General features: G+C 58.1%; 2 protein-coding genes across 3 annotated transcripts; both read right to left on the bottom strand.

The window, feature by feature from the left end:
- Positions 1 to 426: 426 nt before the first annotated feature.
- Positions 427 to 5,586, bottom strand: MPL (MPL proto-oncogene, thrombopoietin receptor). The gene is made up of 13 exons (XM_042819510.1): positions 5,566 to 5,586; positions 4,904 to 4,965; positions 4,395 to 4,561; positions 2,911 to 3,037; positions 2,614 to 2,789; positions 2,240 to 2,484; positions 2,019 to 2,175; positions 1,775 to 1,904; positions 1,499 to 1,671; positions 1,280 to 1,422; positions 885 to 1,213; positions 722 to 809; positions 427 to 642 (listed from the first exon to the last, which is right to left on the bottom strand). Exons 1-13 carry the CDS (start codon positions 5,584 to 5,586, stop codon positions 427 to 429), a joined length of 2,034 nt encoding a protein of 677 aa, XP_042675444.1.
- TIE1 (tyrosine kinase with immunoglobulin like and EGF like domains 1) lies at positions 5,424 to 17,298 on the bottom strand. Of its 2 annotated transcripts, none has more exons than XM_042819806.1 (23): positions 16,780 to 17,298; positions 16,035 to 16,322; positions 13,223 to 13,333; positions 12,944 to 13,099; positions 12,715 to 12,846; positions 12,358 to 12,498; positions 12,112 to 12,240; positions 11,622 to 11,767; positions 11,323 to 11,467; positions 10,924 to 11,082; positions 10,632 to 10,769; positions 10,241 to 10,531; positions 8,656 to 8,946; positions 8,121 to 8,434; positions 7,810 to 8,020; positions 7,544 to 7,654; positions 7,271 to 7,461; positions 7,031 to 7,144; positions 6,815 to 6,885; positions 6,629 to 6,669; positions 6,390 to 6,486; positions 6,084 to 6,183; positions 5,424 to 5,994 (listed from the first exon to the last, which is right to left on the bottom strand). In XM_042819806.1, the coding sequence occupies exons 1-23, from the start codon at positions 16,871 to 16,873 to the stop codon at positions 5,923 to 5,925; spliced, it is 3,543 nt and encodes a 1,180-aa protein (XP_042675740.1). In that variant the 5' UTR covers positions 16,874 to 17,298; the 3' UTR covers positions 5,424 to 5,922. The 2 variants fall into 2 exon arrangements, with proteins under 2 accessions (XP_042675740.1, XP_042675741.1); XM_042819807.1 differs by having other exon boundaries at positions 8,241 to 8,434.
- Positions 17,299 to 18,281: the final 983 nt, after the last annotated feature.

The following is an 18,281-nucleotide window of genomic DNA, read 5'->3' as shown; positions in this document are numbered from 1 at the left end:
CCTCCCGTTAGGCCGCGCCTCGGGCCCCCCGTCTCCACGGCCTCCCCCGTTCGGGCCTAGACAGCCCCCCGGCCCGGAGCCCCGCTGCCGCCACCGGCCCCTCTCACCTCCGCGTCCCGCTCAGCCTCACGCAGCGCCCCCCTTCCGTTCACTTCGGCTTTTAAAACCCGCGCGGCCTCCCTTCCCGTTGGTCGCTTCAAATCTAAACTGCCGCACGTTGTCATGGCGACCTCGCGCAGCCGCGCTGCGATTGGCTGAGCCTCAGAGTGGGGCGGGGCTTTCCCCGCCGGGATGCGGTCTGCCCGGCAGTGGGGGGGGCGGCGAGGGTCGAGGTACGGGGTCTGCCCGGGCGTGGGGCGGGGCGGCGGAGGCGGCGCGAAAGAGCGGGGAGACCGCGTGGTTGGTCTGTATTTTATGGTCTATATTTTACATCCCAGGGGGAAAAGGGGCCGAGGGCGCTCCGCGCGGCTCCCAGCCGCCCATCAGCAGGTAGGAGTGGTTGGCGATGTCCGTGCTGGGCGCCGGGCGGCTGGCAGCGGGCTCTGGCGGAGGATCCCCGGGCTCGCCGCGGGGTCCGGGCAGCACCTCCAGCAGGCAGGGCAGCACGGCGTCCTCCGGCGGCTGCTTGTAGAAGGCGCAGGGCTGGGTAGGGGGGAGGAGATGCGCTCGGGGCGGCCCCGGGGCTGCGGGACGGCCGGAGGCGGCCCGGCCCGGCGCTCACCTGGCCCTGCTTGGGGCTGTCGTGCAGGAAGGTACCCAGCGCGCGGTGCAGGTCGGGGACGGGCGGCCACAGCTTCTGCTTCACGCTGCTGAGGAGGCGGCGGGGCGATGTGGGCAGCCCGTCGGCTGCAGCGTGCACCCCGCTGCCCGCAGCACGGCCTTACCTGTACAGGGACGGGAAGGTGCACCGCAGCCCCAGCAGCACTCCGGTGAAGATCAGCGGTGCCACCGTCACGCTCGGGATCACCCAGCCTGCCACGGAGGGGTGATTCCGCAGAGCCGGTCGATTCTCCTCGTCCCACCCAGGCGCCCTCAGCCCCGCATGGTCCTTACCCGCTTCAGCCACGACATCGACCGCGACGGGCTGGGACCACGCACTCCAGCTGCCCCGGTACTGCGGCCCACAGGGCTGCGCCCGCACCTGGGCACGATAACGGGCACCGGGCCGGAGGTCCAGCACTTCTTTCCTGGCCGCCCGCGGGACCTGCAGCACCTGCGGGCAGAGCTGAGTTGGGACTGTGCGGGGCCTGCGGCTGCCCCGTGCCGGCCCCTGCATCACCTTCCAGTCGAGGCTGTCGTCCGTGGCGTAGCGGATCTGGTACTCCAGTTGCTCCGCCAGCACTTCCAGGGGCGGCAGCCACCGCAAGGTGAGCCGGCCCTGTGCCGCCGTCGCCTGCACGTCCCGCGGGGCCTCCGTGAGCACTGCGGGGTGGGGACTTGTCGCTGCCGTGGGGCGGCACCCCGCCCCGAGCGACGGATGTGGAGTGCAGAGACTCACCGGCCTGGTGCAGCCAGAAGGGCTCCTTGAAGTAGCTGAGCACGGGTGGGTCGTGCAGCTGGGTGATGTTCACCAGGACGGCAATGGGGCTGCCGGCCGTGGGCTGGAAGGTGCAGGTGTGTCTGCCCTGTGTCCCCATGCTGGCCTCTTCACACTGCTGCCACATTTCATCCCTGTGTGGCAGGGAATGGGCAGCCGGTCACCCTGCGGTGCTAGTACTGCTGCCACTATTCTCTGCTTGGGGGTACAGCTCCGTGTCGTTGCTGTGCTGTTTACCTCATGCCAGCCCCACTCGGAGATGCCCGGTAGAAGAGCTCATGGGTGCTGTGGTGCTCTGCAGGGTCCCAGCTCCACACACAGCGCACACACCTCAGATCGGGAGTGCTGCAGTGCAGCCCAATGTCCCCTGAGCAGGTGAGAGCCAGGGCAGAGTGGCTGCTTCTTCCCAGACCCCGCAGAACCCAACTCCCATGTGTGGGCACTCTGCAGCCCCCAGCAGCGGAGACGGACAGTCTCTCACCAGAAGAGTGGGGCGTCTCTGCGACCACCACCTCCGACCAGGGCCCCCAGACACCATCCATTGAGGTGCCGTCAGGCTTGCTGCGCACCTGGATGTGGTACTTCACCCCCGGCTGCAGCTCCCGGAGAATCACCCACGTGTTGGCCTGTACCAGCCCCTAAAGAGAGTGGTGAGGGTGGGGGGCTGCCACGTGCCCCAGATCCTGCAGCCCCTGTACGTACTTGCCCTGTTCCCTGGGAGGATGCAGCTCCCCTGGCTGTAGGTGGGTGGGCTCCGTCGGTGGGATGGGCAGGGAGGTCCCCGGGTGCCGTGCCACGGGGTGTCACTGTGGGGGTCATGGGATGGTAGCACACCTCATAGAGGAAGAAGTTGGGGTAGTCAGCAAGTGGCGGCTGCCACGACACACGGAGCTGCCCTGTGGCTCCGGCCCAGTGGGCACTGATGTTCACCGGTGGGGCGATGAGACCTGCAGAAATGTGGCGGGGCATCTCCAGTGTTACAGCAGCCACAAGGCCCAGATGCTGCCAGTGATGGGTGGGAAGAGGAAGGGGCACCTAGGTGTAGGGATTAGGGTTGTGCCACGGGAGAGACTCACCCACTGCATCCACGCTGAGCTCCCGCCTGTGCCTGGTGCGGTTGGTGGCAGCGTCCAGGACAAGAACGTGGAGCTGGGTGAAGAGCCGCACATCCTGGCTGGGGAACACGCAGATGTGCCGCATCCCATTGGCCCCACGGCGCTGTGTGGAGACTGCACACATGGTGGGTGCATCCCTGAGGAACAGATGGGGCTCCTCCAGCACCCTGAGCCTGGGGCCAGCTGAAGGGAGGGGATCTGGGCATGGCAGCGGTCCCTCAGTGTCACCACTCCTTCCCATGTCCCCGCAGACTCTACCTGCTGTACCAGTAGTAGAAGCAGTGTATCCCACTCGCCTCCTCTTCATCCCAGAAACACGTGAGATCCTCAAAGGAGCGGGAGAAGCAGAGGATGTCCTCGGGCACCTCTGCCAGCAACACGGCATCTGGTGGGAGGGAGGGCATGAAGGAGTCCCTGGCTGCCTCATCCCCTTTGAGACCCCTCCTGCCCGAGTCCCCCGCCAGCACTGAGGGAGGGATGCATACATCACCACTGCTCCCCCTTCCCAGCACACAGGGTCCTTGGGACAAACAAACATCCCAAAATAGCCCTGTGGTCAGATAGGCTCTGGAGATCAGCGGGAAGCACCCGGCTAGACTCACTCCGGAAGGCACGTGGAAGTGCGATAAGGAGAGCAATGCTTCAGGAGCGGCAAGGGCCTGGGGCTTGTGTGGGGTTTGCAGCCCTGGGCATGGGGGGGGTGCTTGGCAACAAATGGGCTCTGCTGGAGAGCTTGCCCCCTTTCCCCAGCACATTGATCTCCTTGTTGTTGCAGGGGTGAACTGGAGCATCACACCTTACTGCTGTGCTGCTGGCTGATCCCAGATGAAAGGAATGAGCACAGGGATGCCAAAGTCTCCAGATATCTGCCAGGTGTCCCCCCCGTTCTCCCTGCCCCTTACCTTGCCATGACCCCTCGCCCTGTTCCTCCTTTCCCAGATGGCATCTTCTTCCTCCCCACCCATATGCTCTGCCCGCAGACCACAGCCTGCTCTCTCCTACCTGCCCTTCCCTTTTTGCACCCCCAGCCACCCCAGCCTCTCTTGCCCTTCCCTGGCAGTGCCCCCCACCCAGCCCCAGGGTGGCACTGCCTCTGCTCTGCCATGCCTTGTGGTTCCCAGAGCACCCTCAAGGCACAGCTCTGCAGCTGGCACAAAGCAAGCTCAGGCATCATGCTGGCACTGTAGCAGTGGTTTCTGGGCAGAGAAGCAAAAGGTGAGCCCAAAGTCTCCTTTCCTACCCCCGCACCTGTAGGGGTGGTTTAAAGGGTGCTCCTATGACCACTATAGCAGTCTGACCACAGATCTTGGATGAGTGCGAAAACAGGAGCATGACATTAAACGTTTTGTACAGTTAATGCTTTATATAGTGTTCTAGAAAGAGTAAAAGGGCCTAAGGAGAGAGCTTAAAGCATCAGTAACCCTGCTGGGGCTGGCTCAGGGCTGGATGGAAAAAACTCATGGGGCAATAAGGTGGCACCAAGCTGGGCAGCGCCACTGTATTACATGTAGGAGCAGCATGATGTCATGGGGCTGAGGGCTGCCACCCCAAATTGGTGTCTGGCAGCTGCAGGAAGCAGGACACCCCTTTGTTGCAAGCACCCTGGAGTGCCCCATGTGTGACCGAACGCATCCTCCAGCAGACCCTCCTGAAGCCATCTCCCTCATCCCACATCTCTCTGGCTGCCGCAGGGCGCAGATCCTGTGATCCACCCGTGGGGGAATAATGACCCCAGGACCTACCTTGGGATGTCACTGGCTCAGGGTCCACGGCAGGGCTGTGCTGGCTCAGCAGGACAGCAGTGAGCAGAGCAGGCAGCCAGCCCTGGTGCAGGCAGGCTGCCATCCCGCCTGTTGTGCTTGGTACTTCCCAGCACCCTGGCTGCTGCCCCGGCTCTGCAGGGTGATACCTTTATCTGGGAAGTGTAGGCTGTGCTGCTCAGGAAGCCTGGCTGGAGGCTCCCCTCACCCCATCACCAGCACTTCCCCGTGCCCAAAACCACCGTGCTGCAGCCCCTCCACCAGCAGCCACAGTGCCAAGAGAGACTGCTCCCATCAGATAGGCGGCACGTCCTGCCCTTGTGGCTGGCTGCATAGGGTGGGAAGAAAAACAGCCACTGAGGAAGCAGGGAGGCCCCTTCTATGGGCTGGGCAAACTGTGGGACTTGGGGATACCTGCACTCTTGGTGTCATGTCAGAGCTCAGGGTGTGGGACGGTGGCTCCGGCTCCATCTCAGCCTGCGCTGCCCCACTCTGTGTGGCTCTGCTGTGCCACAGGCAGGTTGGCATCAATCTGCCTCATGGCACTGCCATCCTGGGGGCATGGAGGGGAAGGGGGGAGCAGCCAGCACCAGTTTGTCAGGTTGTTTTTTCAATCCAGTCCCACTTCCTTCTCCATCTGATGACAGCGCTTTGCAAGCAACATGCACAAACCCTTTGGTTCAGCATGGCTGCCCCATGTTCACAGCTCAGCAGGCAGGTGCAGAGGTGGTGGCACACTGGAGCAGCTGGTCCCTGTCACTGCTTCACTGGCAACCTCACTCGTGGAGCAGAGGATGCTCATCAATGGCAGCTGCCAAGTAGCACTGGAAGCCAGAGTGGGAAACTGAAATGGTATTGACACATTTGAATTGTGATCAGGGGAAAAGAGGCTGTTTCCCAGAAAGAAAAATGCCTTGCTGTGGGGTCACACAGAACACCCCACAGGGAAGGGCTGGGGACTGGGCACATCCTCCAGAAGAGCAGCAAATCATCAACTCCCCGTCCCTCCAATGGAGCCAGCTGTCCCTTGTACAATGTTTATTGACCATAAAACATAGCCATTGAGTTCCAAGGGGAAGTGCTGAGCTGGAGACTGTGCATATCATTCCTCCTTCACTGGGGCTGCTGCATCCCAAGCTGTAGTGATGCTCACCATCTGCTTGCAGTGGAGCATGCTGAGAACTGCAGGGTAGGGAGCTGCCAGGTCTCTGCTTCCACTTCTCACCCCGCAGTTTGGATGCTTGTCTCCTGCCAGGGCGTGGGCTGCAGCATCCCAGCTCCTGGGGACCGGGCCCTTCTTTCTGCTGCAGACACCGTGTAGGGCACACAGCTGGCACTTGTCCTTTGGGGCTGTCGACACGTGTCCCCCAGCCAGCATGCATCAGAAAGCAACTGGGAAGGGCACAGTGCAGTCCTACAGGGAAGGTGCCCCAGCAGACTGGGGGTTGGCGTTTACCCCTCCGCTATGGGGGTACAAGCTGGTGGGAGCTGCATGGAGCTGGGTGCAGCCTCAGGCCTCCTCAGCAGTGGCATCAATCCCTGCATAGGTGAAGTTCTCAAACAAAGCCATGTTCACGTATGCCTGCATGGGAACACAAGTCAGGAGCAGGGGAGATGCTGAGGTGTGCTTGGTGGGGTTCCATGGGGGTGGCTGGTCAAGTGGCCACTCACCTTCCTGGCCTCCAGCATGCGGATGAGCTGCATGGAGATCTGGGCAAAGGGTGGGCGCTCGTAGGGACGGTCGCGCCAGCACTGCCGCATCAGCTCGTACCTGGGGGCACAGAGTGTGTGTGCACGGGGTGGAGTGGGCAGAAAGGCTGCTTGTGGGAGTTGGGGAGAAGTGGGCAGGAGACAAAAGCATGGCGTAGAAGGCATGGGGCATTCATCCAGTGGTGCACAGGGGACCAGGATAGGCTGCCAGAAGCCATCAAGAACTCCCACGGATAGTAGAGAGGATGCAGGGCACTGCCAACTTACACCTCATCGTCACAGTTGCGGGGTTTCTCCATGCGATAGCCTTGGGGCAGCTTCTCGTAGAGCTCAGCACACGTCATCCCACAGTACGGTGTGCCCCCTGCAGCCACATACATACGTGGCTTGTGGTGGGGGCATGAGGTGCCCCCATCCCCTTGACATCCCCTGAGTTGTCCCCTCCAGAACTGCAGGAGGACCTGCAGGGACCTGAGGGGGTGGAGGGGACAAAAGATGAGCCTTACCCAAGCTGACGATCTCCCAGAGAAGGACGCCGAAGGACCACCTGAAATAGTAGGTTAGGTTGTGATGGAGCCAGCAGCCATATTCCACTCATGAGGAGGGGGACAAGCTGAAGGGGTTCATGGTGAGACTGGATGGGGCCGACAAGAGGGACAGGGGTGTCCCAGCCCCGGTGTCTGTGGACTTACACATCGCTCTTGGTGGTGTACACGCTGTAGTTGAGGGACTCGATGGCCATCCAGCGAACTGGCAAGCGGCCCTGGGGAAACAGAGGGTGACCCTCAGGGGACATCCCAAGGAAGGAGGGAGGATGGTGTAGCTGTCTTCCAGCCGGCTTCCCACTGCTGGGGGATCCTGCCCTCTGCATCCATGAAGGATCCATGGACCCCTAGCTCCTCCCTCACCATTGTCTTCTTCACGTAGACCTCCTCCCCCCTGGAGAGGCCAAAGTCAGCGATCTTGGAGGCCAGGTTTTCTCCCACCAGGATATTCCTGGCTGCCAGGTCCCTGTGAATGAACTGAGAGAGGACAGCAGTGAGCCATGGCTAGCCAGAGTCGAACTGAGAGTTGGGGCTTGAAATGGGGATAGGGAGAAGCTGCTCCAGAGGGGAACACAACCCTACCCCGTGTGCCTGGGGACATACCTGCTTCTCACTCAGGTACTGCATCCCCTTGGCCACATCTGAAGCAAACTGGAGGAGCTGCTGGGAGGTGAGGGTGGACGCAGTGCCATGCTCCTTGGCAAAGGCTGGGTCGGTCTCCAGAACTCGGCTTTTGCGGAGGAAGTCAAGGAGGTTTCCATAAGGGGCATACTCAATGGCAATATACAGGTAACCTGTGGGCAGGAAGAGGCAGGTCTTACCAGGCTGTCTCCAAAAAAGGGCAGTAGCCAGTGGGGAAAGGGGGACAGCCCTCACCCTTGTTCTCACAGGCGCCCAGCAAGTTGATTATGTTGGGGTGATGGCCCAGCTTGCACAGCACCTCTAACTCTCCAGCAAAGTCCCGGTGGTCATTCTCTGAGGCGAACTCTGGAAGCAAAGCAGAGATGCACACCTGGACTCTTCCACCAGTCCTCCACAGACAGCTCCTGCCCCTTCTCAGCCCAAAGTGCTGCTTGGGATGCAACCTCATCCCCACTACCTCCCCACCTGCTTCATCCTGCCTGACCCATCGCAACGCTCACCCTTCAGCATCTTGATGGCTGCATTCATTTTCAAGCCATCTTTTTTGATCATGGCCCTGATGACTTGCCCAAAGTTCCCTTCCCCAATCATGTCCTCAAACTTGATGTCCTCCCACTCCAGGATGGGGTAGCTGAGGGGTTCGGGCTGTGGCTTGGGCCGGCGCGTCAGGGTCAGGGTCCCTGAGTTGAACTGCAGGATGGTCTCTTCTCCCTGCAAGAGGGGAGCAGTTGAGGTCAGAGGCATCGGGCACCCCTCTGCCCCACGGCGGTGCCAACAGGGCAGGTATCACAGGCAAGGGTGGGCTCCGCACCCTCTCTGTGTGGAGGTGAGGTCTGGCTGCATCCGGACTGGAGGCTATGGAGCGTGACCTGGATCGGGCTGGGACGTGGGGAGCTGGGGACACTGTCCTGGCAGGGCAGGCAGCACTCACCGAGCCAGACTGGTACGTGAAGGTGCGGCGCCGGTGGAAAAAGTTCTTCTTGATGAGAAAAAGTGCCAGCAGGGCAAAGAGGATGGTGAGGCAGGTGACGGACACGGAGCCGATGATGGCCAAGAGCAGCTGCTGGTCTACTCCCGACTGCTCAGTGCTCTGGCTGCCCAGGCTAGGTGGCACACTCAGTGCTCCTGCCAAAAAGAAGGATGGTAGACCATGGCTGAGCCTTGCATGGAGCTGCATGGAAGGCTGAGCAGCAAGACCTCAGCCCTGTCCCGGCACACTGGGAGCCCATGCAGAGACCACAGCTCCCAGTGCCGTGATGTAAAGTTGGTAGTGCCTGGAGTGCAGAGGTGAGACACCCACCGAGGGGCTGGGTGCAGGTGCAGGCCTGCAGGGCCTCCCCACTCACCATCCCCCAGGGTCTTGGCTTTCACCAGCTGGCTCCACTCCCCTGGGACATGGGAGTTGGCCCGGACACGAAACTGGTAGGTGGTGCTGGCATTGAGGCCTCCGATGATCTTGGTTGTCTCAGCACCATTGTCGGTGTCAATCCACTGGGGCTCGCTGGTTCCCCCCACCTGCTGCAGCTCTACAATGTACTTGGTGATGCCCCCGTTGGGGTACTCAGGGACCTGCCAGTAGAGCCTGATGGCTGTGTCAGACACAGACTCTGCTGACAGCGACCGTGGGGAGGAAGGCCCTGGAAAGAGAAGTGGAGCGTCAGTACCAGCACAGGGCTCCTGATGCTGCAGTGGCTGAGCACTGCTGGCAGAAGAAGCCTCCTCCAGCTCCTGTCAACAGCAATGGTAACCAGAGCTGTGCCAGGCTTGAGGGACCTCCACAGACCCTCTGCTTTATGCTGGTGTGATGTCAGGAGGTAAACATGAACTCATTTTTGTCAGGCATCTTATCATTCCCACTTCCTCTTCAGAGTCTTCTCCACATCCTAAAGCACGCATCTCACAGCTACCCAAAGCTCTGAAAGTACAGCGCAGAGAAAGCACTACATCCTGCAGACCTGACACCTAACAGCCCTCCCAGCACGTACCAGACTGCTCTTAACCTCACTGAAGCCACACCTTGTGCTCTGCTTCCCTCTGGTTTACCAGAAAGGTTGGTCAGACTGATGGGATGTGGCCATTAGGTGAAAGTGTGCCAGGGTTATTGCAAGCAAAAGGAAACAACTTTTTTTTTTTCTTTTTTTTTCTTCCCCCACTGAGAAACTTCTTACTACAGAGTGTTGGAAAGGCAACAAGTGTAGACAAGTGTGACAGAGCATGACTGTGGGTATGAAGGACAGATCTATATTTGGTCATCATTCATCATGGCCTGAATGCCACACTCTGGATGCTTCTCAGCTGCACAGTGCTGGAGGCTGTTGATCTAGTGAGAACACGAGGACCAATTTTGCCATGTACCTGGCATCTACCTGCAAGTAACTGTTCGTAGTCTACCAGAGCTGGGATACAGGACCAGCCAAACCCAGGAATGGTTGCTCTTACATTTATAAGATGTTAGAATTCCCTGGATTTCTTTTTTTCCTTTTTTCTAAAGCTAGGTTATCTATTTCACTTTAAAGGAGGCCTATAAGAAGGAAGGGGACAGACTCTTCAGCAGGGTCTGTTGTGATAGAACAAGGGGAAAATGTTTCAAAGTAAAAGAGGGGAGATTTATATTGGATATAAGGACGAATGTTTTTACAATAAGGTGGTGAGGCACTGGAACAGGTTGCACAAAGCGATGGTGGAAGCCTTGTCTTTGGAGACACTCAAGATCAGGCTGGATGGGTCTCTGAGCACCTAATTTAGCAGTAGGTGTCCTTGTTCATTGCAAGGAAGTTGGACTAGACAGCCTTTAAGGGTCCTTTCCAGCTTAGAAGATTCTATGATTTTACAGGGCTCTCATTCTCCACAAGGTGCATGTGGGGAATGACTCCTGAAGTCTCCCACGTTCTAAGGCAAGCAACTCCCCCACCCCAGCCTCACGTCACCCACCTTTGCTGTTGATCATGACCTTGTAGAGATCAGAGGGGGGCCCCAGACTGGTGCAGTGGTACACCAGCACCTCCAGCCCATACTCCTTGTTGACCTCCAGGCCCCCAATGTGTGCAGAGAGCACGGAAATGGATGTGATGTTTTTCTTGAAGACCAGTTGCTTTGCAGAGTCAAAGAGATGGACAATGAACCCATGTGCAGGCTCGTGGTTACTCGGCAATTTCCAGTTGACGTGAAGGGTATTTTTCTCCTCAATAGACCAACCTTCAATCACAGGCTTGACTGTGGGCTCTGTGAACAAAAAGTGAAACCTCACTGTATGTCAGCCATGGGGCTTGGTAGACCCTGCACCATGCAGGGAAAGGTTCAGAGTAATGGGATGGGGACCCACCTAGGCATTCAGTCACCATAATGGCCTCAGGTCCCTTGCTGCCTTCACCACCATCCCCTGGTCGGCTCAGCTGCACCTTGACAACGTAGGCGGTCACTGGCCGGAGGTTCATGAGAGTGATGTTTTCACTGTTGTCAACTGTTAACCAAGAGGACATATCAAATCCATACCCCACCCTATCACCAGTGCCCTACCAGTGTCACTACAGAGGGGTCTTTCTGAGCGAGATGGAGACCTCTGCACACCCCAGGCTCTTCACAGGAGCCAGGTACCCATTCTGACAGCCACGTACCCACAATGGATGACCACACCGAGACATCATCCTTGGGCTTGTAGAGCAACTTGACAGAGACAATGGGTCCATCACCAGAGAAGCATTCCACAGGTGACACCACGAGCTGGCGACTCTGCTTGGCCAGCAGCCGGGGTGGGCTCAGGGGTGCTGGTGGCACTGGAGGTGAAGGAAGGAATTATATCAGTTGGACTGGGAGCAATCAGGAGCAGAGTACGAGGACATCTACAGATTCTTGCCCCCTTCCAGCTTTGGCAGGTAAGGGAAGATCCCAACAAATATTTTATCACCATTCAAACCTGACTGCTGCCACTCTGACACAAGATGAGTGGCATGTAGTCCACTTGTGGGGGGTCTCATTGCCACACTGTGACCCAGCACCCTCAGTTCTTTCCTCACCTCGAATGTTGACCTTGACTTTCCGGCTGTCCTGGCCCCCAGTAGTAGAGACTCGGCATTCCCAGAGCCCTGCGTCGGCCTTCGTCAGATGCTGCACCTGAAACTCGCACGTGATCTGCCCCGACTCTATAATGGCTTTGACCAGCTGTGGGCACAGAGGTGCTATCAGCCACCATGGCAGCCAGGGTTACCACTTGGTGGAGTTGCCACCCACCACGTTGGGGATTCTGCCATTTGGGTGCAGGGACAGTGCCAAAGGATGGCAGTGAGGTGAAAAAAGGGAGCGGCTTCTGAGGTACCTTGAGCATGGTGCCATCAGCCTTGCGCAGCTCCACACCATCGCTTGCGGGCAGCGGGTTGCCGGTGGCCACGCAGCTGATGATGGGCTCCGAGCCTAGGTTGAACTCCAGCTCTGAGGCCAGTTTGATGATCTGGGGGAAGCGGTCTGGTGTGGAGAAATCAGCGTTAGGGCTCATCCCACTTCTCCCTGTTCACCAAGGACAATCAGACCTTTCCCGGTGCTGGGGGTCATGTCTGAGCACTGAGTTCCAGCTCAGATCCACCCCACACTCCAGGCTCAGGGATGCTCTTTGGCACATCTAATTAGGGAAAGCCAGACTACTCTCCCTCGTGCAGTACCACAGTTTGGGTACCATAGGTCTGGGGGCTATTTTTACGAGCAAGGCAGGCTGCCCACCTGGCTGTGGAGATTGGTATCAGCTCCCTTTAATGAGGAAGGAGCCCACCCACAGGGGACAAAGCCCGTCCATGGCCCTGTGCCAGCCTCACCTGACTTCTCACAGTGCTGCCCATGCCAGCCTGCAGGGCAGATGCAGCCACTGAAGCGATTGCAGCTGCCACCATTCCGGCAGGTACACATCAGAGCGCAGTCGGGGCCATAGTATCCTGGGGGACAGGCTGTGGGAAGAGGAGAGTCCACTGCTACCCCTGGCCACACTGTATGGGTGCACGTGCTCAGCCTGTGCTGGTGCTCAAGCCAGCAGGCAAGGCAGGATACTGCCCATGTTCCCATACCTTGGCTGCAGCGGGAGCCGCTCCACCCCGAGGCACAGGAGCAGCCATATGGGTCCGGCAGGCAGAAGCTCAGCCCCCTGCAGCCCTGGGCTCTCTGGCACGTCTCCTGGCAGTTGCGGCCAAACTGGCCTTCCCGGCAGGCTGGAAAACAAGTGCTTCATGGAGTTCCCTAGCACCATCCCCAGCAGGCAAGGAGTTCCTGCCCCATTGTTTGTCCCGCCAAGGTGATAGAAGTAGGGGGCACTGGGAATGGGCAGATGCTGAGGGTGCTGTGAGTTTCTGGCCATGGTAACTAGATCTTGGAGTGCAGTGGGACACAGCTCATCTCCTCAGGGCAGAAGCAGCCACTGGACGTACCTCTCTCACATCTGGTGCCCATGAAGCCAGGAGGACAGATGCATTCACCGACATGGTCATGACAGATGCCCCCATTCAGGCAGTCGGGACAGTCCTTCTCACAGGATGGACCCCATTTCTTTGCAGCACACGCTGCAGGGAGAGCAGAAGGATGTGGATTGGCACTGGGCCGTGCATCCCCAACATATGGGACGGGACAGTGGAGTGCCACTTCCCTGGCCCCACTCACCTCTAACGATAAGCCTGTAGAAGGCACTCCACAGCGGGCTGTCTCCCATGAAAGTGGCACTGTAGACACCATTTTCAGTCATGCTGACATTCGGGAGCGTTAGAGTGAAAAGATCACCCCGCACCTCGCCTCGGTCCGTGGTCTGGTAGTAGGTACCTGTGGGGAGACAGGGGGTGACCTGGGGACTGCTGCACCCTGGAGTCGGGGAGTGAGGGCGACTAGGAGCAGGGCTGGTGCAGGGCACTGGGTGGTGGCAGCCCTGCTTGTGAAGCCACTTGCCATTTCTTTTCCACATTACATCCATCTCCTTCCTCCTGAGGACCCTGGCGGAGAAGGTGGCCGGCTCACCAACGTTCACAGACTGCGTGGCCTTCACCGGGAAGAGGTGGGCTGCCAAAGAGAAGGAGGTGCAGGCTGAGGGCAGTGCCTGGATGAGCCGCCCCGCTGTGCAGTCCTAACACACCTCTCTGTGGGGACATCACCACGCACATCTCCATCCACACACCTCAGGCAGAGGAGCCACAGGGAACCAGGGATGTTACCCAGGGTTGGGGTGTCCTGGCTGTCCCAGCACGGGATGCTGTGACAGCAGCCTGGGGAGATATGACAGCATGAGACGCTGCTTGCTGCCAGACTGGGAGGTGTGTAGGCAAGAGGCAGGACCTGTGTCTCTGCCTCCCTCTAGCAGAGTACTCACATGTTTACCCAATTTCCAAGGTGTTGGGGTATGCACCACTCTCACAGCTACAGTGTGAGTCAGCCTGGGCACAACTTTGAGCCTAAACCAGACTATAAATATGTTAAGCACTGGGAAACCAAGCCCTGGGTGTGCCAGCAATGACACAAAAGAAGGGATACTCGGATACTGGCTGCCAGAGCCTCCCAGTGTGCCAGATCACACACCCTTCAACTGGCTGTGCTGTGTGGGAGCAGTGGTGCCTGCAGCCCAGCATCCTGCCAGCTTATATCTATTTATTCTGCCATATGCCCAGTATTGTTCTCCCAGCTTTAGCCCTGGTCCTACACTGTAGCCACAAACACACTGCTGCAGCCAGGGTCTGATGCCCTGAGCAGACACCACATCTCATCCTGAGAACCAGGAGCTCCAACAACCACAGGTTGACTCCTGCTGGCAGCACACCAGCAGCCCTGCAGCCTGACCGCTGGCACCGCTGCAAGGCAAGGAGAGGTCCTGGCAATGTTTGTTTCAGCTATTTATTGTCTGTCTTCTCTTATCAGTGCTGTAATTTTAGACAGATCCTCTGACAGATTTCCTGAAGTTCCCTATTGTGCTCACAGATGCAAAAATAAAATAATTTATTTTTTTCTGCTGTGGCCCCTCTGGGCACCTCTCTGCTCGGTGACCTGACAAAACAGTTTGTTGGGTTTAAACCCTTCTCAGACTGCCTCTCCGGATCTGATTGGTCTCTTTTTCCTGTGTTTTTACTTTCAAAGCTGATAATCCTTCCTCTGCTCTCATGCATCTTAGAAGATACTCACTGTCCTTGGGCAGCATTCCCTACACATGCTATTGTGAGCACTCAGCTGCACTGTGAGAGCTGATTCAAGGAACGCTTGAGCCCTCAGCATGGTTTCTTTACACAGAACCTCACTCCTCTGGCAAAGATTTAACCTTTTTGTTACTTTTTCCTTCAATCAATCTTCCTCAATTTTTTTTCTAAACTTCTCCTTATCTAAATTAAACAGAGCAGCATCAGCTTTTTTGGTGCTTCTAACTCCTGAAGGGGCTTTGGGCCAGTGAACAAACCTGGGTCCCACTGACCACCTCACTCACATACAGGGAGACACAAATGCCATGTCAGTGTGCAAAGCCCCCCTCATTCCCTTAACGTAGCAATGTGTCTGTGCCCCTCTGTCCCTGCACACCCTGTGCCTGCTGTTCCACTTTCCAGTGCTCTGCTTTCCTCCCTTGGTGCCTCCCAGAGCTCTGTTTGCCCAGACCGGCTGTCTCTGTTTCTGATAAGGCCGCTGCCATATTCAGTGTGAGCCTCTGGTCAAGGACAGAGAGCAATCCCTGCTCCTAAGAGGATGCTTGTGCCCCACTGGCATGGTCCTTATCGCAGTCTGTTCCCCAGCTGGAGATATTGGAGCAGCTCAAAACACTGTGATAGAGCTGTATTTTAACATGGGCAGGGAGATGTCTTGTTTTAGCCAAAACTTTCTAACAAAGAGCCTGAAAACACCCAGTAGCAAACACCTATCACAGAGAATTTCTGTCCTAATAACTTAGTGAAGTCTCAAGAGTCGTGAAGTCAGTGAGGGCAGTGCTGGGGACTATGTCCCCTTGGGCATTATCCCACTGTGGTGATGCCCTTTAGGCTTCTATGGCCCTAACGAGGAGCAGGAGCAGGAGGTGAACCCCATGCCCTCCCCAGGAACCTGCTGCAGGGCAGAGCCAGACATGCCAGTGGGACCAGGGGCTGGCACTGCCTGATGGCACCCGCTTTTGGTTGATGATTGCCAGACCTCACTACTTCCTTTGGCTTCCCTCCCCCTGGACCTTGCCCTGCTCATGGGCACCATTCCCACCCACTGCCTGCAGCCGCCCTTCCCGCACACCTCCCTGGGGCGGTGGCCATGAAGCGTTCTTGGAGTTGGGCCATGCTCCTTCAGCCGAAAAACTTTCTCATATCTTCATGGGGTGAAAAAGCTTCTTCACTGCACCAATTGCCACCTCCTGTACGCCACAGATCAACCCCCCGCACCACACAAACATCCAAATGGCCGCCACTCACACCCAGTGCTTGAGCGAGACAAGACCTGGTGGTGGTCCACCTGGTGGTGGCTCTCTCATGTTCTGCACAAAGGCCAGAGGGGCTGGGCACAGCAGTAGCTGCCTGCTGACTCAAGAGCTGCCACGGTGCCAACAGACCCCAAACCTAGCCTCAGTGAATCATAGAATGGCTTAGACTGGGAGGGACCTTAAAGATCATTGAGTTCCAAGCCTTCTGCTGTGGGCTGGCTTCCACCCAGTAGATCAGGCTGCCCAAGGTCCCATCAAACTTGGCCTCGAGTGAGTAAGTGAGTGAGTGAGTGCATCACGCTCCCCAGAGCCCACTCAAGCACTTACCATTGTGGCTGTTGTGCACGTAGACCACCTGGGCCTGCTCTGTTGGTGTGCGCCCCAGGCAGTAGAGGATCCCCACGAGGTCAGGCATGGAGAAGCCCCTGGCCTGGACGTAGTTGCTGCGGTTGCGGTAGTTTTGGAAGCCTGTCTTGGGATGCGTCATCACAATCTTGTTCTCCCGCTCAATCTGCAGGTAGCTCACGTCGCGCTCGCCCATGATGCAGGAGAGGAAGAAGTCAGAGTGGGACAGGCTCTGCACGTTGGCAATCAGGGTGATGTCCAGAATGGCCCCTGTTGAGGGGAACATGAGAGAATGTCACAGCCAGACCAGGACATGGCCTCCTCTATCTAGGTCAGTTACAGGGATAGACCCCATAACCCAAACCTCAACCCCATTGCCAAGTCCTTCTTGCCCGCAGGCTATCAGATGGCACAGTGGACACTTTCAGTCTCTTTTTGGAGATCCCCATGGGCTCGGGTTACTGCATGAGCCAAGCGTGCAGTGTTATGAGGTTCCTCCTCCTGCAATCTGCCTGTGCCCCTGTCCTAAGCTGGGGTACAGAGGAGGATAGCTCAGCCCCAAAGCTCAGCCCCAAGTACTCCAAACCACCAATCTCAAAGGGATGTTTCCTCCCTTCATGCCCCTCCTGAGTCCCTGCTTCATTTGGACCACCACAGCTTCCTCGCCCCACCAAACCCCCCTGGGGAATGGGCTTACCTGCAGGGCAGAGGGAAAGGAGTCATTTACCTGCCATCCATGGGAAGAGAAGCAGAAGATAAAACTGGAGTCCCATGTCCTTGAAGTATGTCCCAAATCTGGCACAGGAAAATATCCAGCACATCCCAACCACGAGTGACGGAGCCAGTGGTGGAAGTGACTACGGGCTCCACATGAGTGGAGGCTCAGGACCCCTGTCCCACACTCTCCATCTTGCCTCAGCACTCTCGCTTGATCACCGGGGGGGGGCAGGACCCCTTCCTCTGGATCATAGCTGGGGCATGGTGTGGATGATGCCTTCGTCCCCACCCACTCGGCTGCTGCCCAGCTGTGTGGCAAAGGGGCCACTGAGGTTGGTTGCCCAGTGGGGCTCTCCCGTGGGGCTAGAACGGCGCTCTCAGGGTGCCCCCAGCCATGCTGTGCTCCAGCCTGACCGGGTGGTACCCCAGCCCTTTCTCGCCTGCAGTAGTCAGAGTCTCACGCCCGAGCCTGCTCGTGCAGCGGCATCCTCATCGCCTCGGCATGCCCCGCGGCTATGGGAAGGGCTCTGTGGAGCAGGGAAAGGAAAGGGGCCAAGGGGCCGCGGCTGGCGGCGGCGGCGGCGGAGCCAAATCCTGTTTCCCATGCGGCGTTTCCTGCTCTCCACCCATTGTTCAGAGCCAGCCCTGACTCCAGGAGCCACAGGCGGGAGCTGACCCTCATGGGCTCTGTCCCCGGCACCGAGGCCGTGCACACCTTGACCACCATGAGCCTGCATGGGCTACCAGCTCGTGTCCCCACCGCAGAGAGGCGACCAAGTGGTAGCGAAGTCCTGCTGCTGCTCCTTGCCCTGCTGCTTTCCCCCGCACTTCCACATGCTGATATGGTAGTGCAATGTGTACAGAATGCCCCAGCAGGATGCCGGCATCCACAGCCCCATCCGTGTCCCTGTAGGGCTGAGTGGCAGGAAAGTGGGGACCTCACAGCCACTCTGCCACAAAATGAGGCAGAGGGGTTAGTTTGGCAGTGGCTGAGCAGAGCCCTCACAGCAGAAAACATCTGGACAGCCTGGGCAGGAGGGCAGCAGCTGCTGGGGGGGAAGATTCCTCTGCAGGGCCATAAACACATCTGGGAGGAAGCTGGAAGCAGCAGAAAGTCTGGCTTTCCTTGACCGCCTTCCAGCCTGTCTCCCTCTTTCCTGTTTCAGAAACCGTCTGTCCTTGAGCTACACCCAGGGGAAAGATCAGGGCCTCGCCATGGCTGCAGCCACACCGTATGCTGAGGGACCTTGTAAGGCGACGGTGGGCTCAGGCAGGCGCAGGGCAGGGGTAAATGCGTGGTATTCCTGAGGAAATCACGGCAATCTTTACCCACTTGACCACACACTGCTCTGCATGCGGTGTATTGAGCTGTTCCCATGTGAAAGCCTGGCCTGCCGGGGAGAAAGATCCATGTTTTGGTGTGTCCCAAGCCCATGCTGTATCCGGCCAAAAATCTAAAGCACACATGGAGAGGAAAGGGAAATCCATTCATCGCTTCCGACTATTTACAGT

This window comes from Centrocercus urophasianus, unplaced genomic scaffold, assembly GCF_019232065.1.
Source record: "Centrocercus urophasianus isolate 14NV4802_14NV808 unplaced genomic scaffold, USGS_Curo_1.0 seq_18, whole genome shotgun sequence".
In the NCBI taxonomy this organism is placed as follows: Eukaryota; Metazoa; Chordata; class Aves; order Galliformes; family Phasianidae; genus Centrocercus; species Centrocercus urophasianus.
This window is presented reverse-complemented; position numbering and strand designations above follow the sequence as displayed.